Source organism: Colletes latitarsis, chromosome 13 (assembly GCF_051014445.1).
Source record: "Colletes latitarsis isolate SP2378_abdomen chromosome 13, iyColLati1, whole genome shotgun sequence".
NCBI classification, from domain to species: domain Eukaryota; kingdom Metazoa; phylum Arthropoda; class Insecta; order Hymenoptera; family Colletidae; genus Colletes; species Colletes latitarsis.
The window spans coordinates 14,552,717-14,579,379 of NC_135146.1; the positions used below are offsets into that span (position 1 = coordinate 14,552,717).

At 36.8% G+C, this 26,663-nt stretch overlaps 1 protein-coding gene across 1 annotated transcript; it reads right to left on the bottom strand.

Moving 5' to 3' along the window:
* Positions 1-7: 7 nt before the first annotated feature.
* LOC143349583 (uncharacterized) lies at positions 8-25,768 on the bottom strand. The gene is made up of 51 exons (XM_076780928.1): positions 25,612-25,768; positions 24,851-25,315; positions 24,461-24,644; positions 23,771-23,930; positions 23,292-23,373; positions 22,683-23,038; positions 22,047-22,324; positions 21,737-21,927; positions 21,198-21,509; positions 21,049-21,127; positions 20,673-20,875; positions 20,471-20,598; positions 19,543-19,951; positions 19,030-19,485; positions 18,218-18,398; positions 17,974-18,124; positions 17,830-17,911; positions 17,066-17,430; positions 16,719-16,996; positions 15,919-16,487; positions 13,004-13,116; positions 12,525-12,930; positions 12,307-12,468; positions 11,768-12,239; positions 11,076-11,314; positions 10,640-11,007; positions 10,272-10,552; positions 9,683-9,870; positions 9,436-9,603; positions 9,224-9,376; positions 8,553-9,140; positions 8,132-8,290; positions 7,386-7,857; positions 7,066-7,304; positions 6,644-7,005; positions 6,301-6,578; positions 5,990-6,177; positions 5,503-5,670; positions 5,274-5,420; positions 5,128-5,209; positions 4,508-5,049; positions 4,170-4,325; positions 3,807-4,100; positions 3,352-3,535; positions 2,842-2,998; positions 2,128-2,390; positions 1,364-2,019; positions 1,073-1,240; positions 726-878; positions 553-631; positions 8-425 (listed from the first exon to the last, which is right to left on the bottom strand). Exons 2-51 carry the CDS (start codon positions 25,180-25,182, stop codon positions 180-182), a joined length of 12,927 nt encoding a protein of 4,308 aa, XP_076637043.1. The 5' UTR covers positions 25,183-25,315; positions 25,612-25,768; the 3' UTR covers positions 8-179.
* Positions 25,769-26,663: the final 895 nt, after the last annotated feature.

Here is a 26,663-nt window from a genome sequence, read left to right on the forward strand (position 1 = left end):
AGAGGAAAATTGATAAGGTCTTCGATTTTTAAAATCAATTAGACTAAAATTTATATATAAATATACATATACTGTTTTATTTTATGGCAATACCACTAATACGATACATAGTTTTTAGAAAATATACTTTGGCTTCTGAACATATTAAACATATCGATACAAAGTGTTTTTGCAATTCTCTATCGGCCAGATATATACACGATTATCGACAACACAGTCATGGAAATTATACTAAAGGCACTTGCAACTACTCTGCCAGTTCCGCTTTTAATATAATTGTTCTGGTACCAAGTCAACCACGAATCGATTTGCTTGTAATTGGAAGAGTACCAATTGTAATTTTTATTCGCGGCCGCAAGCGCTCTATCCAGCACGGACGAGATGCTCGTAATGCTTTCCTTCTTAGTATCTGCGAAATTTTGTAGCTGCAAAGAAAAAAAAATATTGTCCAAGTAGAATAGGAAACGATCAATCGTACATTAACTCTTTCTGTTCCACAGGATAAGATTTAGTGTTATATTGAAGATTGAAAAAGCAACACAATAGAAGTACCTTTGTAATTTGGGATTTGGTGGAGAAGCGAGATGCCACTTTCAAGAATAGTTCCCCGACACTTTCCCACTCGCCGTAACTAGAAGAGAAACGAACATACAGTATACAAGGTGGCTCCTCATAGGATGTGGAAGTGCATAGGAATGCAAGTTTTCTTATATTCATTTACTCACTACTTGTGAACTTGTTCATAATTTTCTAACAAATAGTCCAACATCACGTCCAGCCCAAACTGCCCAGCGTTGTAGACAGAAGCAAGTGCTGCACCCACGTCCTGCTTTCGAATGTTGGATGTATAGTTAACATTCAATGCATTTTCAATGTATCTGTGATGAAACAAAATAATGACAAATTCATTTAGTCAGGATTTTTCAGTTTTCACCACGAATTAGGATATTACGCAAACTGTTACCCCAACATTGTTTAAAATCATTTTATTGATGGATGATCAAGAACAAAGTGGAAGGTGTTTAGGTAAAAGTATGATACCCCAGCAATACTGATTTATTTTTAGACTCACTCGTATAGTAGCTCCTTGTTCAATGTGCATCCAAGAGCATCCAGTATGATCTTCTTTTCTGAAGCAAAGTCTGTTTTCAGGTATTGTGCCCAGAGGAAACGCCAATCTTCGTTGGATCCATGTTTCAAGGCTGTGCAGTAAACGGCTGGTCTCGCGTTCGGAGAAACTCTAAAAGACCATACCACGCGTAAAAGTATTTCCTTTATTACTGTCTATGTACCACAACGTCTAGCATTTTTCTATTGGTTAAAAAGTGTCTCAAACTGCGAAGAATTAATTTTAATAACTTACGTGTTTCTTTCAGCTTGACGCCAGTTGGCAAACAAATTCTTAGACGTGTCGACGCATTTCGTGTCGTTGAATTTGCACACCCAAGTGAGAATCAATTCTCTGGCCAGCTGGTCCAGATGGTTCTCAGAAATGCTGTCCACAAAACCGATGTTATTGTATATTTCCGACGTCAAGTGCAAAATGTACTTTCGAAGAAGATCGCGGCCGGTATTGTAGCCTTCGTAACGCTGCACAATGAAACTGATGTCGTTGAAGAACGATTTCCACGGCAGATAATATTTCTCCTTGAGCAAGTATGTTGTACCATTCAACGCCAGATTATAATTAATGTAACTGCCACGAGCTAGATTCAAAAGATCGTCGATGACTTGAGCACGGTTCGTCGGAGGGATCGAGCTGTGCATCGGATGTTGCCTCAACGCTTTTATCAAATTTAACCATGAATTATCGTCGTAGTTTACGCGATAGTATCCACTCTGCTGAACGTTTAGTATAAACCAGTCGCCCGGGTTGTACTGAATACTCAAACTTTTTTCTCCCAACCAAATGTCCGTCGCGGTCGTTATAAAGTTCACATTGGAAGCAGACGCCATTGTGATCGGGATCCAAAAGTAGACTTTCGTGGACTCTTCGCGTTGATTTAGCGAGAAACGTTTCTGGAATAACAACCGTTTATACGATTAGGTATAGTATTTCAAGTTTACTAGTGTTTGTTTAAAATAAAATAGTAATTTTCCACTTGAGCTATTCCAAGTAAATGATACCTGAGTTAGCGTTAATGTATTGCCATTCAACGTTGCAAAAACAATCGGATATCCTGCTTCGTTGGTCCAATTTTTCATTAAAGTTTCCATAGAAATCTTCCAGTTTCCAAAAGCATGAGTCTCCTTAATAACGGCGTCAAAAGCTTTCCAAAGGTCTTTCGGACTCGTAGTACTGTACTTATGTTCACGCAAGTATCGTTGCGTGGCTTTTGAGAAAACTTCTGAGGCCAATGAATTCTTTATCATTCGTATTACGCTAGATGCTGCGAAACGGTTAATTTTCATAAATATAAATAAATCAATGAATGGTAATTATGAAGTATCTAATAAATAGGCTTCAATAATAGCAGAAATTATCTTGTACAAGGTTTGCTCCTATTTTGCAAAAATAATCAACATAAAGATTGTTTTCTATTGTTTAAAAATAATCCTCTCATATCATGAGAACCAAATTCAATCCAAGTAATAGTATTTTTCGAAAAAATTCGTAAATACTATTTATTTTTAAAACAGTTATACAAAAACCCGCCATTATTGCAAGATAGATGCGCCATCTGAACGCAGGAAATGTGAATTAAGGGAAGGAAAAAAGCAATATGGCGGAACGACGCAGTTGGGAGTGAGTACGCGTTCGATTGAGTCTCATATTTTGCTCAAATAATTAAATATTAGTGTTAATTGTTACGACTACAAGTAAATTTTTAAGTTACTTACATTTTCCGTACGCGATACTGTCGAAGACTTTGGCGATTTCGGATGGTTTGCTAACGGGATGGTTCATGGGATGCGACGAAACATAATCATCGTTCTGCATCGCAACTTGCAACTCGTCGACGACAAAAAGATCTTCGAAATTGTGCTCAGGTTTGAACTACAACAGATTCGTATCATTTTAGTGGTAGGAATAGGTAGATGTCTTGTGCATCTATAATTTAATTCTATTAAAGTTTTTTCATACATGCATGCTCACTAAAGAACCGGGTATTTTAAAAATTTACGCGAGTGTGAAAGTGTATTGATTTTAATATACGATAGACTCTTATTCGGTTTCAACTAGTCACATTTTTGTTTAGATGAAAACATTATTAACACCGGTAAGTGCACGCTTTGTACATCGTATTAACCTTACATGCTTTGTTAGCAACATAAACTTATCGTAAACAACTCAAGTCAGAGTAATTACATTATACAGTAAGGAGATAAAACTATTAGATTTAAACTCACCAAATGTGCCACCTGCCATTGCATGTATTCTGCGAAACCTTCGTTAAGCCAAATGTGTTCCCACCAATCGCACGTGACCAAATTTCCAAACCACATGTGAGCAAGCTCGTGTGCTATTATAGTGAGTATGTAATCTGTGTACTTGGCCGTTGTTACCCCTTTCTTGTAGAATAGTCCATACTCTCTGCAAAGAATTTATAAATTTAGTAATAAAAAAGTAACCAGTAAGTAGAACCAGAGAAATTGTAGAATAATGTTGCTTTTAACGGTTGAAATTTTGCAATAGTTATGAAATTTATTTAAAGATATGATTTTTCAGTTTCAGGTTCCCTCGCTTCTGGTTTAGATGTAAACATGCTGTGCCTTCTTCTCAAGGAAGGACGATACATAGGATAGAGCGTATCAATATCTTTGCGTTTAAATCTTTCATCATGTATAATACACAATGCACTCACCTAAATGTAGCTAGACCCCAATTTTCCATAGCTCCCATCGAAAAGTCTGGGATTCCTATTAAGTCCAGTTTCGGTAAAGTGTACTGTTGATTCGTTTTCACGGCGAGAATTTCCAGCATTCGCATAGCAGCGATTTGAGCATAATCGCCGTTCGGCGCAATGTTCGGTCTACCCCATACATTTACTGTTCTGTACGAATTTCTGACATTTTTGAAATCGCTAACAACAAACGCGACCAAGTACGTCGACATTGTTGGAGTTTCGTCGAACGTTTCCCACACACGACCTGAGACACTGAAATTATAATAATATCATTAGAATGATATCATTTAACAATCCCTCTTTTTTTATGTATATACTCACGTCGGTGATGTTGTTTTAATGGGCATATTGCTTAGCGCAACATATTTCTCAGGTCTTTCGATGTTAATTACGAACGTAGCTTTAAGGGCTGGTTCATCGAAGCAAGGGAATGCTTTTCTAGCGTGAGTAGGTTCGAATTGAGTAGTCGCCAACCAGCTGAAAAACACCAGACTCGAAATATTGGAAATTGTACATTTCGTCCATGTATAGGGTGCTGATTTTAATATAAAATTATTAAAATTTTGTATAGTAAAAAAAAACCGTAGTTAACTTAATTCTCAGTCATATGTATTAAAGTAGGGAGTCTATATTTAAAGAGAATTGTTTGTTTTACCGACCTAATGTTCATAACATTGTTGAAATAATAACTTCGATAAAAGCCTTCCATTCTGTCGTTTAGAAATCCCTCGAATGCAATTTCAATAATTATTTCATCATTTCTTATAATGTTTTTCATGAACACAGTGAGCTTTTGAGTATTCTCTGTCGTCACGAAGCTGTTGACGTTTAATTCATCACCCGTGACGGATGTCGAGTTGCTTTTGTAGATTGATACTCTCTTTATTTTTAGCAGATGACTGTTGAGGACTATACGAGAGGTGTTTCTGAGACATCTTGTGAATATTTGAACCTTTCCGGTGAACGTGAAATTTTTCTCTTGGAAGTATGGAGAAAGAAAAATGTTGTACTTCAACGGAGAATGTAATTTTGGTAAACGATAATCGGTGTCTGGATAGTTCGTCTCCATCCATTCGTGTAGTTTTGGAATATAATTTTCTGCCCAGGTTAACTCGTAAGCTGCACGATTCTTATATGTATTCAAGGAGCTTCCAAAAGACGATAATTCCTTCTCCTCCAGCCAAGCAATCAAATTCATGTACTGTAATCGATGAAAAATTTACGTGAAGATAAAATTCCATGGATATACACGCATCTAGTTAGGAAAACTATTAATTACTTTGGCGTAAAGTTTCTCCGTAGACAGCCTCTTTGCAAGAGCGAGCACGATGCTTTTGATTTTAGAAACGTCGCCTCTATAGCTGTTGAAATTAAGTCACAATGTGTATGTACAGGAATAGGAGTTGGAGGAACTTCGTTACTTACTAATTGTTGATTTCGTTATAATTAGTTTTAATGAAATCAATTGCGTAGTCGGCGCCTTCTAAGCTTGCATCGATAACGTTCGTAAATACGCTGGAACTGTCTTCGAATCGTATTCCAGAATTCTTCGTGATAGCTCTGTTCAGCAACCTTTGATGGAAAATAATATGTATAGAAACATTTAATGTCGGACCCGGAACGAACGTTTGAAAAACAATAGAAATAGATTTACTCGTTCAGATAAGTCGTTTGTGTGGTGCAGGCCAGGGACTGTAGAATCACTGATTTGTGCGAAGCGACCGTAGTATTCATATAAAGCGACCACAAAATGTCCCAGTAATCAGATGGACTTGTTCTGGCAACTGTACAATAGGATACCCCGCGATAATTTGGCGGAAAACTGTAAAACGATTTCAACGCGATTAGTTTTATTCATAAAGTTGCTACAATTTGACTGAAAAATAAAAATGTTAGTCCAGAATTAAATGCTGTAATAACAAACGAAAATAAATATGTAATGAGAGTATATTTAGTATATTGTAATTAAAAGTTTGAATAGCAGACTATTTAATTGGAGCAGTTAAATATTTATTTTAAAGTTATTCGGGTCTAATAAACAATTCGAGAGCCTCGCTTGGGGGAGTTCATCTACGGTCGACCAGTATTCGAACGTAAGCACCATCGTGCGGACACAGAGGAGTCGCGTAATTAATACTTACTTTTGTGTCTGGTCATTGTACCACGTCTTAAAGTAAAAGATGGCATTAGCCTCGCAATCAGAGACTCCCAGCTCGCAAGCCCATTTGCGAACGTACATTCTCAATAGCAACCTTTCGTGTTTGTCGTTTTTCTGGTCTTCGAACTTTATCGCATCGTATATCGGCGTCAGAAGTGCAGTTAGGTATCTCTGTAACGCGAAATAATTGTCTTTAGAATGGAATTAAACTTAACTTTAGTATATTTAGCACGTAAGCCATAACAGTATCGTCTTTCCACGAGAAGAAGGCACAGTAATTTACTATTACTATACCTTGTAAGCGTCAAAAGCGTCTCTTCCTTGAAACTGTCTGCGCAGATAGGTCAAACCGTTGAAGAACGCCCGCCACGGAACGTAATTTCTCTCGTTTACAAGATACTGTGTTGCTGATAACGCGATTTCATAGTCCACGTATCCCGATCTAGCGAAATTCATCAGATCGTCGATGATCGTCGCACGGTTGATCTCGTTAATCTTGTCGTACGATTGTGTTTTCAGGAAGGTGATTATTTGTCGCCAGTGATCATCCTCGTAATTCGTACGATAGAATCCTGATGTAATTATTTTCATTTCGTTAAGTATATGTAACATGTATGATTGTTATTTTTTTACTTACCAGCCTGTTTATCATTAAAGATGCATAAATCTGTGTTGCAGCCTGGCAATGGAATGCTGTCCTCCGCCTTGTAGAACCAGCGCAACCATGGTGCGTTAGTCGACGATTTATTGGGAGATGTCCAGGTGATTGGAACGTACCACAAAGTTTCTTTATTAGATGCATTCTTGTTTTGTTCGATTAAGAACCGCTCTTGTTTGAGATGCAAACTATTATTTTTAATGGTGAAACGAACAACGGGATACCCAGGCTGAGTGGTCCATGTGTTCATGATGTTGTCGAAGGAATCTTGAATTTCTTTATCAGTAATTTGTTGTTTGAAAGCATCGAACAGGTCGTTGGGCGTGGCCACGTCGTATCGCCTAAAAAATTAAGATATTCTTCATCTTTTCCTATAGTCAGTCGGACTTTTCTTTACTCACAATTTGATTAGATAGTTGTGAAGAGATTTATGGAATACGTCGGGACCGAATAGTTCCCTCAGCATTCGTATCACACTGGCGCCTTTTGCATAAGATATTGTATCAAAGATTCCCCTAATTTCCGTTGGACTGTACACATTGTGCGTCATGGCGTGACTGGATGCGGAACTATCAGTTTCAAGGGCCGAGTGAAGTTGTTCTACCACAAATTGGGGTGCCAGGGACCAGTCGTTCTCCACCTGAGGAATAAAGTTTTCTTTTTCACGTTTCAGCGAAACAAATACGAGATCTTTTTTCAAATAAAACGTTTATACGCGAACATTGTCCGTTCCAAAGTATTGGTAGTATCTAGCGAAGCCTTCGTTCAGCCATAGGTATTTCCACCAGCGTGGACTGACCAGATTTCCGAACCACTGGTGACTGATTTCGTGGGATATGACGTTCGCTATACTTTGTTTGGTCGCAATGGTCGATTCTTTGTCGCTATACAACACGTTTCTTTCCTTGTAGGTCAATAGACCCCAATTTTCCATCGCGCCGGACGTAAAATCAGGCAACGCCACCATATCGAGTTTCGGTAGTTCGTAAGGAATGTTCAATACCTTCTCGTAATACTTTACTAAGCTTTCCATAATGGATAAAGCGTACTCTCCCTGGTTAGTGGCGTCTGGTCTCGACCACACTTTGTAAATTTTGTTATAATCGATGTAATCAAAATCAGAAACTACCAAAGCTACTAGGTACGTGGACATTTTAGGCGTTTTTTGGAAATTTATTCTGAGTCCTCCGTTTCTGCAATGATTAAAATTTTTAATTATTTTTTTTTTCTTTTATTCTTTTGTCAGGTCTAGCTGACCAATGATTGATTTTCGTCTTATTTTGGCCCCTAGAATCTTCCATTAAAATTTTTCCCAGGTGTGGTTGAACACCTTGCATAAAAAAAAACATACGTATCAAAGTAACCCAGACTTAATCCACGTTCTTTTCATTTATCACCTTTTCAGATACGGTACGGTACGGATAATTTTAATATCGCGTTGCATATTTCATGAAAATTGTAACATACTCGAGTGTAGTTGATTTTTCTATTGGCATATTGCTGATGGCTTTGTATCCTTTCTCTAATGTAACTTGCACCGCGAAAATGGCCTTCATTGCTGGCTCGTCGAAACAAGGGAATAACTTCCTAGCTCCGACTGGTTCCAAATGAGTGGCAGCTAACCATCTATCAGACAAAAAGAATTATATTTATTTACGAATAAATAGAACGGTCGATCAATTTCAATTTTAATGTTTTTAATAAATTAGCGGGCGCATCGACATCCTCGACATTTGTTTAGATTATAGTGTAACTAATGGAAATGGATTTGTACATATTAAGGTTCATTTTATTTAATTATTTTAAACGTTTCTCCGTCGAAAAATATATTGTTCGTTTAAATTAAAATGGGGGCGGTGATTAAAAATCGATAATCCCCTTCGAGTACCTTGTGTCGCCATTGCTGGTCGTATAGGAACTTCTATAGAATCCACGCATTTCTTCGTTCAGGAATCCCGAATATTTAATTGTAATAGTTATTTCACTTCCAGATTTTAATTGTTCCGATAACACGATCGTGAGTAAATCATACTTTTCGGTAGTATTCTTATTGTTAATGTTTAGCATTTTTCCCTGTAGAGAAACGGTGATCTTGTCATGTTTTATTTCCGACGAGTGCAAAACAATTTCGTTCGTCTCCGTTGTAACTTGCGCGCGAATAGTCACTTCTCCATCGAATGTAAAGGTTTTAATATGCGGCGTCACGTCAATTAAATACTCAAGAGGAATTATGTTTTCAGGCAGACGATAATAATAGTTGTCGGTTATCCAAGATGCAATCCGGTCGCTGAAACTTTGAAAATTCCTTAATTCGTATTCTGCTATGTCCAGGGAGTTTCTCAAAGAACCCAAAATGTTATTGAAAGGCACTGCATGCTTTTTGATTAAATTTTCGAATTCGTCGACTGATTTCCGTGTCGATAAACGCTGAGAAGCTGACGATAGTATGGTAGCGATCGTGCTCGGTCCCTCGTAACTGAAACAAACACGAGACCTGTATTTTCATATTTTTAATCGGTAACTAAATTGAAATATTTCTCTTTTGCAGTGTGAACGTACTATTCCGCCATTTTTGCATGATATTTATCGATGAAGTTTAATAGAAATTCTGCACCGGATAAACTGGAACCGTAAACAGCAGAAAATACAGCAGTGCTGTCTTGTCTGCGAATTCTGCTTATTTCGAAACTTTGGAGCGCGTATAAAAGGTATCTGAAACGATAAGATGGTAAGAGTGCATTGTGTCGTGAAGACGATTCGATAGTTATTACCTTTCTCTTATAGTATTGTCTTGTGTGCAACCGAGAGCTTGCAGTATAACCGATTGTTCGGTAGCCGAGTTTGATTTCGAATATTCCTTCCATAAAAATTCCCAATCGTCCTGCGATCCGTGCTTAATTGCCGTGCAGTATGCTGTTTCGCGTTGGTTTGGTTTGATCCTACGAAAATATCGATGTTACAGGAATTATCATCCATTGATAAAACGAAAAATTATAGAATTCCCTTGTCGCTTCTTACGTTGGAACTTTGGTTGTCCTCCATTTTTTGAACATCGCGGTGAAAGTTTCTACGCATCCTTCGTGGCCATAATTGCAAGCCCATTTGTTCAGTTCGCTTCTCAATAGTACCGTCAATCTATCATCGTTGACACGATCCAGGTACCCGATTTTTTTATATGTCTCTCGGATAAGGTCCAGAACAAATCTCTGGAACAATAATTAATCCCCCTCCATTAATGAAAACAACTTTTCTCATAGAATACAAGCAAGAATACATTCTACAAGTAAAACTAAGACTAAAATGGTATACAACAAAAAATCCATAAATGCTTTGTTAAGAAGTTACAACAAAAATATGAACTGTGGAGCTCGGTTGAGATTCAGAACATTGAAACGAGAAAGAATACTTGAGCGCCCAAGATGAATGATAGAAACTAAACTCCGATAAAGAAATGTTTCAGTTATTTACATAATTCTACGTTAAAAATATTTTTTCTTGCCTCGACTAACAGTTGTTCTCTTCAAACAAAATTTTAGTAAATAAAAAAACATCACATTTCATATTTTTGTTATAACTTCTTAAGGAAGCATTTATAATGCTGAAGTACCTTGAAAAACTTGTAATGTTCATCGTTTCCGGAAAGACGTTGATCGAGATAATTGAACCCAGTAAACGCGGACTTGAAGGGCAAATAATCTGTTTCCCGTTTCATATATCGTACACCATTTAAAGCTGTCGCGTAATCGAGTAAACCAGCTCTCGCTAAATTCAACAAATCATCGATCAAGGCGGCTCGATTAAGTACGTGTATTTGTTGATAGTTTTCGCTATTTAAAACGTCGATTATACGGTACCAAGAATCACTATCGTAATTCACTCGGTAGAAACCTAACAAAATTAGATTCGTTTAATGTTTAAAAATACTCTTTCAACTGTTTTATCTTGTTTGCTTATCGAATTAATTAATATACTGACCGGTTGATTGGACGTTAAATATCACCCATCCTGAATTTGTGTTTAATTTAACTTCATTTTCATTTTTATTCAGCCAATATTTTACTTTCATATCGTTGAAATTAGGCACGTCTTTACTGACCCACGTAATGGGCACCCACCACGTCAGATTCGTTGCTGTGGATTTTAAGTTTCTCAAAAGAAAACGCTTCTGCTGCACGGTCGCGACTCCGTTTTTAATGGAGACGTGTAATACTGGATATCCGGGTTGTTCTGTCCACGTGGTCATTATATCATTCACAGAGGAAGCAAGTTTTATTTCTCGACGATTGATCTCTTCTTGAAACTCGTACCACAGATTCTCTGGACGTGCTACTTTATTTTCTTTGCTAAAACAAATAGCAAATATAATATGATAACGTTATTTAGGAAGACTTTTAACGAATTTGGTCGTTACTTGTTCTTGAGGTAATTTTGCAATCCAGCTTCGAATACATCCTTTCCGAAAATAGCATTCATCATACGTAGTATGCTAGCTCCTTTGTTATATGTGATAGTGTCTCCAGCTCCGGACACGTCCATAGAATTTGAAACTTGTCTGGTCATTGGTTTGGAAGATTCAAGTCCATCTGCTGCTAGAGCGGTTTGATGCTGTTCTACGATAAATTGATCTTCCATGCTCCATGATTTTTCAATCTGGAATAATGATTTTATGGCTATTCAACACTAAACCTACCATGACCGGTTGAACGAAATTTTTTTTTCTTTTCTTTAATAAACACTATATTAATGCTGAAAACTAAACTTATAATTTTAAATGTACATGTAAATATGTGTAACTCTAATTATACGCGCACAAGAACATAGTCGAACGTAATTTTAATTCTTTAACTAAGAACTTTTCCTTTGTTAATTTAGATGACGGTTCACGACACGACATTCCAGGAGAAGGAAAGGGCAAGCACACGCGGTGAACATGAAACTAGGGTAGCGAATGCGGTGATTTTTATTCCAAAGAGAGAATCTCCAGTTTCCACCATCTTAGTCTAACAACGCGTATTAAAAACTGGCAGTCAACGTGTTAACTGATTTCCCCGACTCTGATTACGTTTTAATGATAATAACTAACGAAATAAATGTTGCAGGTACCTGTGCAGTGCCGAAATATTGATAATATCTGGCGAACGCCTCGCTGAGCCACAAGTAGCTCCACCATTCGAACGTGATCATGTTTCCAAACCACATGTGCGTTAGTTCGTGAACGATCACCGCCGCGATGGATTGTTTCGCGGCGTCGGAGGTCGTGTCTTCGTCGTAGAGGAGTCGACTCTCGCGATAGGTGACCAGACCCCAGTTCTCCATCGCGCCCGCAGAGAAATCGGGCACGGCCACCATGTCCATTTTGGAGATCTGATAGTCTTGCTTGAACAACTTCGAGAGATGATCCAGAGCCTTTGGTCCGATGCTGACCGCGTACCTTGCTTGATCGATGGCGTTAGGTCTGGCCCAAACCTTGAATTTATCATCTCCCAAATACTTAAAGTCCGAAATGATGAAAGCCACCAAGTATGTCGACATTGGGATACTTTGGTCAAAATCCTCCCAGTATTTGTTCTCTTGGCTGCAATTGAACGACTAATCATTTCTCTTACGCGATTGTCAATTAGTTAATTATTTCGATTACTTACTCGGGCACGGCTATACTTCTTGCCAGTGGCATGTTACTCAGGCAAGTGTAATCCTGTCTTTTCAAAATTCTCAACTTAAACGTTGCTTTAAGACTCGGCTCGTCGAAGCACGGAAAAGCGTGTCTCGCGTGGGTGGTTTGGAATTGCGTGGAAGCTAGCCATCTGAAAGCAATTCGATTGGTTTATCTAAAACATTTTCACGCGATATTCAAGCTTACTTAATTTTTCCCGCGGAGTCAAAGTACTGGCTTTTATAAAATCCAATCATGTCGTCTCTTAGTGTACCCGTGTACTGGAAATTTATGGTAATGTTCAGTCCTTCTCTCATAACTTTTTTCAGTTTAAGTTGAAATTGTTCCGTCTTGTTGTCGTAGGACGAGGCCGAAATATCGATTATGTTGTTTTCGTAATTCACGCTCATCCCTGTTATGTTAATTCGTCTATGATGGAGCGTTATAGTGTCCGTGTCTTGTTGCACGAGAGCGTTTATATGCACTATTCCGTTGAACGTGAAATCACCCTCGTACGACGGCATTAGTATAATCTCATAATTTATAGGAACGATCGTTTTTGGTAGTCGATAATCAACGGTCGAGTAATTTCTGTCATTTTCAGCAAACGTTTCTACATCTTCGAAATACAATTTTAATAGAACATCGATTTAAAGTAATCGGTTAATTAGAGGAGTTTTAATTACCTCCGATCGCGTCGATGTCTCGATATATAGCTCGATTTTTAGCGAACAGTAGAATAAAAATAATTAAAACGCCAGCTCGGGAAATATCCATGACGTTGGTTCTTGCGATTACTCTAGTATATTAAGAAATATTCTTAATATGGAACAAAGAACGGCATAATGAATAATTATCGAAATAAGAAAAAGCAAAGAAATACAAGGTGTTTCATTGTCACTTCATTTCATACATTAGCTTTGAAAATTGTAAGAAATGTTTCAAGTGAATTTTGTATTTAAAACTCGACAAACTTTTTATTTGCTCTAATAAATAAGAAATGAGATAAAAAAAAAAAGACTGTCGTCTTGTAGATAAACGCCCTAGTGGATGTATTGAAATAATTTGGAAACGATTTTGAAAGCTTGTCATACAAAAAGTGAACAAAAAAAGAAAGCTCAAATTTAATTGAAACAAGTTGGGAATTCGTGTTGCTTGCAATTGGAAATTAAATTTGTAAGAAAGTTTTAGTCAAGTCGAAGGTTTAAATTGTAACTTACTCTGGTTAAAAGTCTCAGTTGTATCATATGTTACCGTGTATCTTCATAGTTGGACGTATTCTTCGTGGATCAATTGCTGTTACAATAATGAGGAGGACCAGTTTGGAAGTGAAAGTTTTCTTATCGATAAAATAATGCGAGTCACGATTGTTTCAAAGGCAGGGATCACTCTGATCACATCACGATCGAAGACAGTTATCGAAATAATTATCAGGACAGTCCCTCATTTACTGGCCATGCAACCAAAGAAATTCTGACACTAACTTCTGTGAACCTGTCCGATCCCGTCCCGTTTATCGGCTCGCGACTCACTAAATTAATTACTTTTTTCCCACCCAAAAGACTTCTTGTCACCGTGCATATTTGTCTATTATTATCAATCGTCTTATCGAGTATTCGGCCATTGTTCGATGCGGACGTTTCGTTTCTTTTTCTTTCAAAGTACAACCGCATTTTATTGCATCGACTTTATCGAAACGGAGATAAGAATGTTGTAACCTTCGTATGATGGATGCATATCTCGGGACTATTCAAATACATTCTTACGGGTAATCAATCGCCAACGGTGTCTCATACAAATAGACAGGGACCAACGAAACGAAACTTTGTTCGTTTGACAAAGGAACTTGGTAATCTATCACAAGCTAATTGCGTGGGTTTACATTTCTTGGGATCGTTCGTTCGGTTCGTTGCACGTGTACCTTTTCAATTAATATTATCTATTGAACAGAGCTTTGGAAATTTTATTTACGAATAACTAACAGAAATTCTTAATCGATTCGTTTCTTATTTTTAGTAATTTTGTTTGACGCCATACAGAAAAGTTGTCTAATACTTTTTTGTAGCTATCCATGAGCTCTACTTTAGAAAAAAGTTTCGTTGAAATATATTCACTATTGTAGGAATTATGGCTGTTTGAAAATTGGACCATTTTTATGGGGTTTTTCTTACTTTACGGGGTCAAGGAATAACTTTTTCAATATTGTTAGAATATCTACATATTCTACACTAAAATACGCGTTGTTTGCTTTTTTGAAAATGGAAATCCTTCAATCCGTTCAGAAGTTATGACGTTTTAAAGATATGCTTGAAATTTTAAAGTGACATTTCTGGCCATACATTACATTTTCGATTAGGAATTTTTTTCACGAAAGTGCGTAGGATTTCGAAGGTATGTCTAACGATAGAAAATGCTTGTAATTGATTCCTGCAATCGAAAATAATTTTTCCATAATGATTTGAATCTTTTTAATTTCAACGAAAAATTTAGGCTCCTACTCGAATCTTGTTCTCGAAAGCGCGATGAATCACGATTGTTCCTTTCTGGAACAAACTTAAGTGCAGATTATGGTATTTCTGGTCGGTACATTGTAAACCGAGTATTGCTTTTAAGCCAAGCAAATATAAACACAGAAGTCATTATTGACGCGGCCTAGTATTGCAAAAAAAGAAATAAAAGAAACTTATCTTGACAAGACTTATGAAGTTGAACGTAATTCTGCATCGTTATCTGTAGGAAGTTAATAACATTCGTGATAAATGGTCGTACCTTGCAAGTATTCGTATAAAAATACAACTAATGAAATTCAGTAACATTATTACGATAAAATGATATAATTTTTATCGTTATCGATCCATTAATACCAAACTAATCGCTTTTATTAGCGATATTTAATATCTCTAAGAAATGAAAGACAATTCTATACTAATCGTATTAATTATTTTTCCTTTATCTCAAGTAATATCTTGTAAAACCCTTAAGAATATTTAAACCATTTACTATTTATTACAGTCTTCTTATTATCTATACAAGTAAATAGATTAATCGTTCGATTTCACTTTTATTTTTTACTATAATCACTTTTGTTGCTTTTGAAGCCTTTATTGCTATTTAATTGCGTCTGTGATTAACCAGCTTAAAATTTCAGTGACTTTTTCGTCGGTTTCTCTCAAAGCCCTTTCACGGTTCTGTATGTCAGCATCGCGGTTAATGCCTTTAGTTTGTAAAAATGTCTTTAACTGAAAGAAGAAAACAGAATCAACGGTTAATAAATTACTACTTGTTTAATCCATTTACGGAGAAGAGCTTAAGCTGTTATCAATGGCGTTGAACCTTGTTTATCTGGCTCTGCCTGCTGATTTTCCAGATAAGATTGTCCAGAATAATATCCATTTCGTTTGTGCTGCGAAAAAATATTAATATGAACAATTCGATTCTCCAAAAGACACAACTAATTTAATTGCTCGATAAAAGAGAAAGATGTGTATGTTTTAAAAAGAATTTCTTTCCAACTCACGAAACGCTTTTGTAAGTTTTACGGACGGTACTTTCTGGTTTATCGACTGAACAATTAGGAATTGTGAATAATAAATATAGTTACGCGTTAGAGATCCTATCGAAATTGTTTATAATAAAATCTATTTCTGCGTTTATATTCTCTGGCACGTCAGCGTCGATGTTTCGTAAGATGTCTATGGGGTCTGTGAATTCGGATATGGTTGTGCCCAGGTTCAGAGACATGTTCAAATAATGTCCAATGATCTCTGGATCCTCCGTGCAACTTAAATGGCTTAATATTTGAAACACATTGTAATCCTTGAATCTCGATCGATCGCGGGACAACGCGTCCCAAATTGATCGATTTGCAAGTTTCAAACCCATGCAAAATACCCAATATTCCGCGTCGGGTGGTACTCTGAAACAGTTTTTAAAACTTATTATAATTTTTCCTTCTCGTTCGAGGAATCTTTCTACTCGCCTGTTTGTTAATGGATCCTTAATATATGCAATTAATCGTTCATTCGCTCGTTGTTTGCATTCGCGATCGCCAACCACACAAGCCCAATTTAAAGCCTCCATTTGTATAAGCTTTACGAAATCGTCGTCGCTGGAAGATTTTTCGTAGCCAATCGTTGCAACAAAATTTTTCATCAAATCGCGAATACGCGGCTAGAAACCGTTTGCAGAAGAATAATTAGAATCATCGATTTCGACAAAGTACATTTGAAACTTAGTCCAGGCTCTGAGTTCATATTTAATAAATAAGTACTAAATGAACTGTTTGTAACAGTGAATGTTTAAGAGAATCAAAATTACGGTCGAAAAAACTTGTATACAGGGTGTTGATCGTGTTGAAAGATTATGGAAGAATCGTGTGATCATTGGGACATTTTAACTCACTTTTAAAATGTTTGTTCCATCGGTGGTTCTTAAATATTTGTCCATGTTGACAAAATGGGAGAAAACATATTTCCATACGACAGGGTCGGTTTCGCGATTCAAGTAATTTATAAGTTCCACGAAAATGGAAGAATTTAGTTGTTTCAAGTTCACCAGGTTCCATGCAGTGCCAATTAATTGAATTCGATTCCCAGCGTGTATTTTCGTGTAATTGTCCGAATTCAAGTACTCGACAATCTTATTCCAATTGGCGACGTCATAGTTTACGCGATAGTAACCTGTTATTTTACGCGTACAGTGTAATAACATTTTCTCGATAGCAATTTATGCTTTACACTACCACTCACCAGTGTGTTGTAAATTTACAATTATCCAATCATCCACGTCGATCCCTTGGATTGTTATATCCTTGTCGCTAGGTCGTAACCAATGAATAGGTTTGGTTTTTGAAAAGTCAGGCGCTGATTTAGTTGCATAATTTATAGGAATCCACCATTTTCTCATCGTTTTGTCTCGAGAAAATGGCGACGGTTCTTGGCGTATCGTAACGTTGCCAGTCGTGTAATTTCTCGTTACTGTCACGAGAGGATATCCGGTTTGTTCTATCCAACTATCCATTACTTCTTTCATTTGAATATTCGCGTAATCTGTTTTATTCAACACGCTCTGCATTGCCTCCCATAAATCGTCCGACGTGACGCTGCCATACTCGCTGAAAATCATTTAGAAGTCCCCGGTAAAATTAATTCGTTTAAAGTAATTTTTCAATTTTTCTTCGTCCCCCCAAAGACATTAGTAAATTACATTTATTACGATTAATAATAACGAAGAAAATTCGACATTTTAGTTACATCTACGAAATTTATAAATATGAGTTCGAAACTAAACTTTTCATTATCGTTTAATGAAAAATCGAATTAATATGTAAATTTAATTTTAAATTAAAATGTTTTTCTATGCTTCAATCGCACGATTAATTATGATACGATTGTGAACGATGTGCTTTAATAATAATCATGATTAGATTTTAATCGTAAAACTTGGAAAGAACCTTTTGGCGCAAATATCATTTAAGCTGAGTTTAGGTAGAAACGATAGAATAATTACTAACTGTGCACCGATGTAGTTGAGTAATCCATTTCTAAAAACCTCCTCACCGATCATGTGGGACATCATCCAGAAAATAACAGCCGCTGAAAGGGCAAACACGGTCATTTTACGTTTTCACGTTCAATATTCGTCTGATTTGCCTTACTTTTGGTATAAGTAATAGAATAGATGTTTCGGGTGTAACGACGATCGATAAAATCATTATTTATTTTATGAACATTGGAACTGTCGTCGATCGAAAATGCTCTCATTTGATCGAATATTATATTGTCCATTAGTCTCCAGCTTTTGAACAACTAGAGTAAATATTGTTGTATAAATAATTGTTTGTAAATCGCTGTACGATCTGTGTGTTATCGGCGTATGTATGTGCGTGCGTGTGCGTTTACCTTATCGGTGATATAATACCTAAAATACGTGGCTGCACCCTCGCTCAACCAATAATATTTCCACCATGATGGGCTAACCAAATTCCCGAACCATTGGTGGGTGATTTCGTGAGCGACAGTCATCGTATTCAACATTCTGGTCTGAGTGCGTTCCGTAGTGTTGTACGGGGCTGCAGCTTCTCTTAACGTTTAAACAATACACTGTTAAATTGCTGCTAATTAAAACTAGACTAGAATTGTTTTAAGGGGCAAGACCACTGTAAAAACCTGAAACAAAACGTTTTTTTGCGATTTCTTTTTGAATGGAGGATAATAATCAAGAATGTTACGACGCTGGAGCCATCCCCGCGTCAAAAATGAATCTTTCAAAAATCCCCCGCGTATTTATTTACAAACTTGCGCGAGAATGGCTCCAGCGTCGTTATTTTCCACTATTTTCGAATAAATATATTTTTTTTAACATTTAACATCCTCTTATTTTTCTATCCATCCAAAAATGATCGCAAAAAAACGCTTTATTTCGGATTTTCACAGTGGTCTTACCCCTCAAACACCATATTCTACTCTAGAGAAATGTGCATTTCTCGGTTAGGCAATCGAAATTTCCAATTGATCCAATTATATAGATAAACAGAATCGTGAGTTAGGCTCTTTAATTTAAACAATGACTTCACCAAATTGATAAAAAAAAAAAAAAATTCCGTTCGCAATAGAACCTTGGTCTCTTGGTCACTCGTGTTATCTCTCTATTTTATATAAAAATGATCCGTCTATTAAATATTTAAAAATTTCAAATAAATCTGTTGTAATACATGTAGATGATCAGGCCCCAATTTTCGCTGGCTGCGGCGGAATAGATCGGTAGAGCAACGTGGTCCATTTTTGGGACACGAACGCTGCTGTTGAAATATCGTGTCAGCTCGTTCGTTGTTCTCTCCGCGACGTCCAAGAAATATGCAGCTTCGTGGATTCTATCTGCCCTGGTCCACACTCGTATTCTGCCATCCGAGCTGGAAATGTGACGAAAATCGGAAACGACGACCACGGCCAGAATGTTGGTCGACATGATTGGCGTCGTCTCGAAATGGGTCCAGGCTTGCTCGTTCCTTTCGTCTGGTTCCACCAAGTATGCCGGCATATTCGAGAGTGCCGTGTGATTCGACAAATGTTTCAAAGAAATGTTGAACGTCGATTTCAGAGCTGGTTCGTCCCAGCAAGGGAACGCACGACGAGCCGAGGTTTTTTGAAAATGGGTCCCAACCACCGACCTAAAACAATTACCTCGATCCCATACGTCTGTAAATCCTTTTAATTTGCTTACTTACGCGTTGTTCCCCTGTTCGTCCTCATAGAACGATGTAAAAATTCCACAAAAGTCGGAACCAAACACGCCGATAAATTTTAAATGCAAAGTGTAAGTCCCAGGTTGCAAACTGTCCTCGAATCGAAGAAGCAACATTTCTCTCTCGTCGTCAAAAATATGTTCGTTCGGTTTTAAACTGTTATTTCCGTGTTTCACGCTGGTCGACGATTTGTCTATCGTGATATCCTTCGAATTTAACACGATGTTTGGTGTTGGCCTCTTCACCTTAAAATTGATTTCCATTTCTCCGTTGAAAGTGATCCTGTTTAATTCTGTTAATTCTAATTTTATATTGTAGTGTATCGGTATAGCGTCGTCGGGTAAACGATAATTGTTTACTAGATTTTTTGTGACGTTTTCATTAGCCTCCACTTGAAAGATATTAACGAGAATGAAGATATTTAAAAAAAGATTAAACCGTGTGTCGGTCATGGTCCCTCTCGTTGTTTCGATATTCTAGCTGGACGGGAAATATTATTTTATAATGGAAATATTCGCAACCTGCGATAATCGATGATAATTTCACTGTTTAAGATATATATATATATGTATATACGCGCGTGTGTATTTGGCCAATTTCCTCTGAAAAATATTGTGCAACGATTTCGTCTCGACTATTGTGATCGACCAAACGTACGAATGAAAAAGTAAATTGTAGCATAATCGAGCATCGCTGTTACACATAGTGAATATTAATGGAAACGGGAACAAAACGTATAATTTATACGATTAACCAATGCCCCGCGTTATGCAACGTTGCATATAAATGTATACGCAGAAACGTTTTTAAAAAATACTCGAAAATTTCTTATCGATAGTTCTATGTTTATATTTCTGTTCGTAAAACCTGACGTTTCAAAGAAAACGAGACGAGTTTCAGGCAAAGTTACTCTGAGGATTACAGGCGGGTTTAATTATTAAATATTGGAATAATAATCGGGCTCGTTGATTTGACCATTGATTTATTGTATCTCTTGACTCGTAGAAGAACACACACACACACACATTTACGCGGTTTCTACATAGTTACGGAATGCATTTGAATTATTTACAATAACATTAGCCAGTTGGCGAATTTCTTAATAAAATCGCGTAAAGAGGAAGGCAAGGACGAGGAGGAACGATGTGAGTACAATGGTGCTTCCGGTTGAATGAAACAGCTGTTCATTTTTGTGCAACCAATTTTCAACTGCTTCTCCATGCAAACCCAGCCAATTAATGTTTCTCGTTGACTTTTCCACCGTACTCTGCACGGTATCTGCCTTAGCGCCTACCTTGGTGTTCAACATGCTCAGCTGAAACAAATGAAAGTATTTTCATAGTTTATCGGTTCCCTTCATCGATTTAGAAACTAAAATCTCGGAGTAACTTTACAATCGATTGAGAACTATATCTTTCTTCGAGCCTAATTTAAAAATTAAATATTAAATTGTTAAATTTCACGTAATGTATAAGAAAATCGTCTTACCCGTAGGAATTGATCCGGGGTGACGACTAGGTTTCCAAGGTTATCGATGCACGATTTTATCTTGTCCTCGGAATTATTCCTAAAAACAGACAAACGATCAATTTAGGATCTTTTTAAACACGATATTATTCGTTATCATAGTTAATTACAGCTGTTTGATTTTCTCGTAATTATCAACAATGTTGTTTAGAACGAGATCGAATCCTTCCAGTGGATTATTAGCCAGCACAGACTGTACAGCGACGTCGAAGTCCATCGACGATTCTGGCAGAAGAGATTGCTCTAATAATTTCTTGAGAATCGGCAGGGACTTTGAGCAACCCATAACCGCGAGCAAAGTGTTCAATTCATCCTCATCAGCTGTAGTCTGCGACAGTGCATCCTTAGTCTTTTGCCATTTATCTTCATTGGCGGATCTTAATCCGTAACAGAGTATATTGCTCTTCAAATCGGCATCCAATCTGCGGAAAGATCGACAATCGTTCAATTCTAGGTAAAAAAGATATTTTATTGGGCATTAAAGATAGAAAAATTTTATATTAAACATATACATATGCAAGGTGTTTGGCTATCCCTGGGAAAAATTTTAATGGGAGATTCTAGAAACCAAAATAAAACGAAAATCAAGAATAGTAATTTCTCTAGAATCTCCCGTTAAAATTTTTACCCTGTATATATTGTTATTTACTTATATGTTTTAGGATCCTTCAACCATGCTTCGAATTCCTTTTCGGCGTATTCCAAGCATGCCTTTTCTTCAACTTTGCAGGCCCACTTCATAACGTTTGCTCTGTGAATTTTAGTGATATGCTCGTCTTTTTCTTGTGGTCCATACTTGACATTTTTCACCACAGCGTCTAGTAAGTATCGGACGTAGGACTGAAACGAGCAACGAACAATTATAGTGGCTCCGGTAAATGAAAAAGAACATTCTTTACTTAAACCTACTTAAAAATCGTAATCTCGAACGACGTTTTCAAATTATAACTCTGTTATACCTTGTACATGGCATAGTGCTTCGAAGTGTACAGCATATTCTGGAAAAAGTTCAAATGTCTGTTGGCTGTGATCCACGGAATGTAATCAGTTTCTTGGTGTAGGTAGAGGCTGAGCGACAATGCAACCGCGTAATCCAAGCGACTCGTTCGCGCCATTGCTAAAGCGTCGTCGATCAGTTGAGCACGGTTCACCGGGTGTATTTTGACGTAGTCCTTCGTCAACAGGTACTTTTGCAGCTGTTTCCAGTTGTTTACATCATAATTGACGCGATAGTAACCTAAAGAAAATGATCGATAAATAACTGAGAATTTTGAAAGTTTTTATACATATTTTCTTTTCGTTGTCAATGTCGACAAGTTCAAACAATGTCATTAAAATTCTCTAGAATCTCCCATTAAAATTTTTCCCAGGGGTGGCCGAACACCCTGTATATACAAATTATAATTTATTAAATTAAAATAATATGCTTATGTAAAATTTAAAAAAATTATTCGTTTTTAATAACTTTTCGGAACGTAACCCCCCTTTTTGTACTGGCTTTAGGTCTCATATAACACGGTTTCACAGAACACGGTATTTTCTAGGAACGTATCTACCGTGTTATAGGAGGGTTACCTGTATTCGAGGCTGCTCACCTGTTTGTTGAGTGTTGACGATAATCCAGTTGTCGCGAGTAGCGTTTATGGGAATGGTCAAATTTTCTGTTTTGCCCAACCATAACTGTGGTGTGGTGTTGTTGAAATTAGCATCGGATTGCATGACGTACGTAATGGGTATCCACCATTTTGTACTGTTGTTGGCCCCGTACAGCATAAATCGTTCTTGACTTAGCACAACTTCTTTATCGGTCTTGTTCACGGTGACCACCGGGTATCCTGGTTTGTTTATCCATTCGTCCATAATCGTCTCAAACTTTTGGTCCGCCCACGTATTCTTTTCATCGCCTTGAAGGTGATCGATTAGGTTCTTCGACTCAGCGATTTTGAATTCACTATAAACCATCGTTGTTAATACGTGATACCTCGATAATTATACAGAATTAAGTATCAGAAATTGTGATTAGAGTTTGATTAATCAAAGTATAGTTGCAGTAATGTTTTTGTCTTCTCCATTTTCTCCAATAGAATTGCATAGGTATATTTTCTTCGTTAGGAAAAAGACAAAGTCGTAAGAAAAGCTAATTGTGCCAGTTTTCCCCCGAATCTTTTACCAAATAAAATCGTTTAAATCTTTGATAGACTTACTACTCCTTTAGATAACTTTGTATCCTTTGTTGGAAGATCTTTTCCGTCAGAATGCTCGACATCATTCGAATGACCGATCCAGCTATAGGAATTAGACGTGTTACATTTATTGCAAAATTAATTTCGTCATTTATAATTAATCGGGTACATTTTGACTCGTAATCGTCGGTATTGCAATCTCTTGTTACTTGCGTCGATCGATAAACTCTCGAATTTTTCGACATCAAAAGTCTTAGATTTTATCTACGAGCTGATAATATTAATAGCCACGGAATAACAGAATGATCGATAGGATTACATTTTTTACGCGGCTACGTGACTGTATACATTTATAACGTTTCTATCATTGATATTAGGTAATAAATAATTCGTACGATAATAACTTATCCCGAGTATCGATGTTATCGGGCTTCGATCGGACGGTCCAAATAAAAAATAACATTTCCAAGTACACGATAATACTCTGTTTGTCTCCTTACCTTTTTGATACGCGATATTGTCGAACAGATTCGATATTTCATTAGGGCTGACCACCGCCTTGTTCATGGGACGAGTATTTTCTTTCGCGTCAGAAACGAATGCTGTTCCCTGCAGAGCTTCCACAGCGTACACTTCCATCAGACGCCATGATTCTTCCAACTAAAAAACCATTATCGTTTTGTAACGATTCTCCATTATAGAAGAAACCAACATACATATTTATCTTTGACTCTATATTTTCGTTTAATATCTGTAGAATTACAACTGGAAGAATCAGGACCAATGTAAGTGTAAAAACATTTCGAAATTATAATGGAGAAAATTCGACGACCATTTTTCGTCGTTTAATGAACAAACATTTTTATTATTTAAAATTAATAATATTAGCCACTATTATCATTTTAATTGCATCTGCTAAAATAAATATTTGTTCCAAAATAAACTTTTCCTTATTGTTTAATAAAAAATCGAATCAATATAAATAGCAAATTAAAATGTTTTTCTGTGCTTAAATAATAAGCATGGTTAGACTTCAATTGCAAAAGAACCCTTTCGCCTATTCGATCGGAGCTATCATACATTTTTATGATAGATAATTTTGATAAACTGATCATTCCGGTAAGTTTGATCGATTCTCTGTTAATCTTAATTGTGCAAGATAAATCCGAACCAAAGTCGTTTGAACTCACTTGATTCGTGATAAAATATTGGAAATAATTGGCGAAACCTTCGTTCAGCCATATGTATTCCCACCATTTTGGACTGACCAGGTTCCCGAACCACTGGTGCGCGAACTCGTGCGCTATAATCGTTGCTATGCTCTGTTTCGAACGAGTTGTGCTGACATTTTGTTCGTAAAGAAGAGCAGTTTCCCTTTAAAAAAGAAAAACAAATTAATTAATCAAATTTCGCTGTCATTTAAACATGTTTCCACGGATATTTGTCGAAAACTCTGAGTAACTTAATATCGATCGTTTAGATTTCATCGAACATTCTTTTCCCAAGAGAAAATTTTTGCAAACAGGGGGATAATTGATTTTCTGTACTCTGTAATTCACTTCTAATTTCTTGATTCTTACCTGTAAGTTACGAGGCCCCAGTTCTCCATAGCACCTGCCGTGAAATCCTTGATAGAAATCTGATCTATTTTCGGCATTTTGTCCAAATATTTAATACCCGTATAGTCGTCTAATTTTGAAATTACTTTCTCGCCAAATTCCAACGCGAACGTCGTTTGGTCCAGCGCATGAGGTTTCGTATAAACTCTGAATTTTTCGTCCTTGGTTTCTTTTTTCTCGTAGTCCGAGACTACAAACGCTACGAGGTAGCTGGACATGCGTTTGCTCTCTTTAAAAGTAGTAGTAGTCACATTAGTCTTTCCGTTTTCTACAGAGACTTTTTCAACGTCCATATTGGAGATGACAGCTTTATATTTAGAGAGATGTTTCAAGATAATTTTAAAGACTGCTTTATATTCTGGCTCGTCCCAACATGGAAACGCCAATCGCGCTCCTGTTGGCTCGAAGTGAGTTGTCGCGATGTACCTGCAACGCGAAAACGATCTTTCGTTAACGCCTTAATCTGAGACTAAAAAATTTATCCTCCGGTTGAAACGTTAAACGAAATAAATTTCTATAAGATTCACGAATTTCGATAGTTGGACTTCGTCGTAACACACGTCTATCTGTTTCGATAAAAATTTATTTCTAACTTTAGCTTTATTCAATTTTACTTTCATTCTTTAAACATCGTATATCGAAAAATAACTGATTAACTTTTAGCTGAACGTTAGTGCTTCTTCCCAAACAAAATTCTAATTTACAGCAAATAGAATTCTTACTTTATCTTGTTATCCTTGTCCAAATATCTGCTTCTGTAGAATCCTCGCTTCTTATCATTCAATTCGCCAGTGTACTTTATAGTAAGCGTGTAGTTGCCCTTTTTGAGTATCTCATCGAATCTGATGATGAGGAGCTCGAAATCGTCGTCTTTCTCTAAACTACGTACTTTGTTTTTCGGCAAAGAAACATTATCCTTTGTCAGCGTGAGATTTTTTTGGTTCAAAGTTATACTATCGACATCGTTTAAAACAGTAAAATCGATCACAGCATTGCCCGTGAAAGTAAATTTTTCTAAATCTGGTTCAAGTGTGATTTCATATCTCAAAGGTACGACGTCTTTCGGTAATCTGTACTTGGTGTTCGCCTGAACGCTTATTGCAGCGAGCAATAGCAACGCCAGCAACGGCAAACCTGACATTCTTTCGATCGTTCAGGCACCAAAATTTGCAATAATCTATTTCCGTTGCTCTCAATGTTTTTTAACCACGAAATTTAGCAAATTTATCTTTGTTCGATGTTCATACAAACCCTTCGCGCGCGACGACAATCACCTTTCGAAAGACTACACGCCTAAACGTCGGTGCTTTATAAGACTTTCGCGGTACCTTTAATCTTATCAATTACCTTCTTGTCAAGATAGAAATTGTCATATTGTTAGAAAATAATCGTTGAATCAGAATGTTCGAATAACCGACATCATACGGATTATGATCGAAATCAACAAATTATATTTCACACAAACAAACAAGTCCATTCAGCAATGATGTTGATACTAAACAGTCGACGAATAACACGTAGAAATTTTATATATTTTATTTTTTATTCATGAATCGTATTCCTACATTAACCATAGTTGAGTTTACTAAAAATCAAAAACGAATTTTTAAAAAAATCGACAGTGGGTAGGTGCAGAAATTATTTCAAATCACTCTAGAAAAATTATTTTCGATTACAGAGTTCGATTACAATCATTTTTGGTCATTACACATACCCCCGAAATCCTACGCACTTTCGAGAAAAAAATTCCTAATCGAAAATGTAATTTATAGCC

What these genes read in the sequence shown, in the direction of transcription:
- LOC143349583 (XM_076780928.1), bottom strand. Translation starts at nt 25,182, where the DNA reads ATGGACGTTGAAAAAGTCTCTGTAGAAAACGGAAAGACTAATGTGACT. An exon ending in ACCCGCCTGTAATCCTCAGA is followed by an intron (nt 19,952 to 20,470) that starts GTAACTTTGCCT and finishes ATATCTTTCAAG; the next exon opens with TGGAGGCTAATGAAAACGTC. An exon ending in CAAAATTACCTCAAGAACAA is followed by an intron (nt 11,008 to 11,075) that starts GTAACGACCAAA and finishes TATTTGTTTTAG; the next exon opens with CAAAGAAAATAAAGTAGCAC.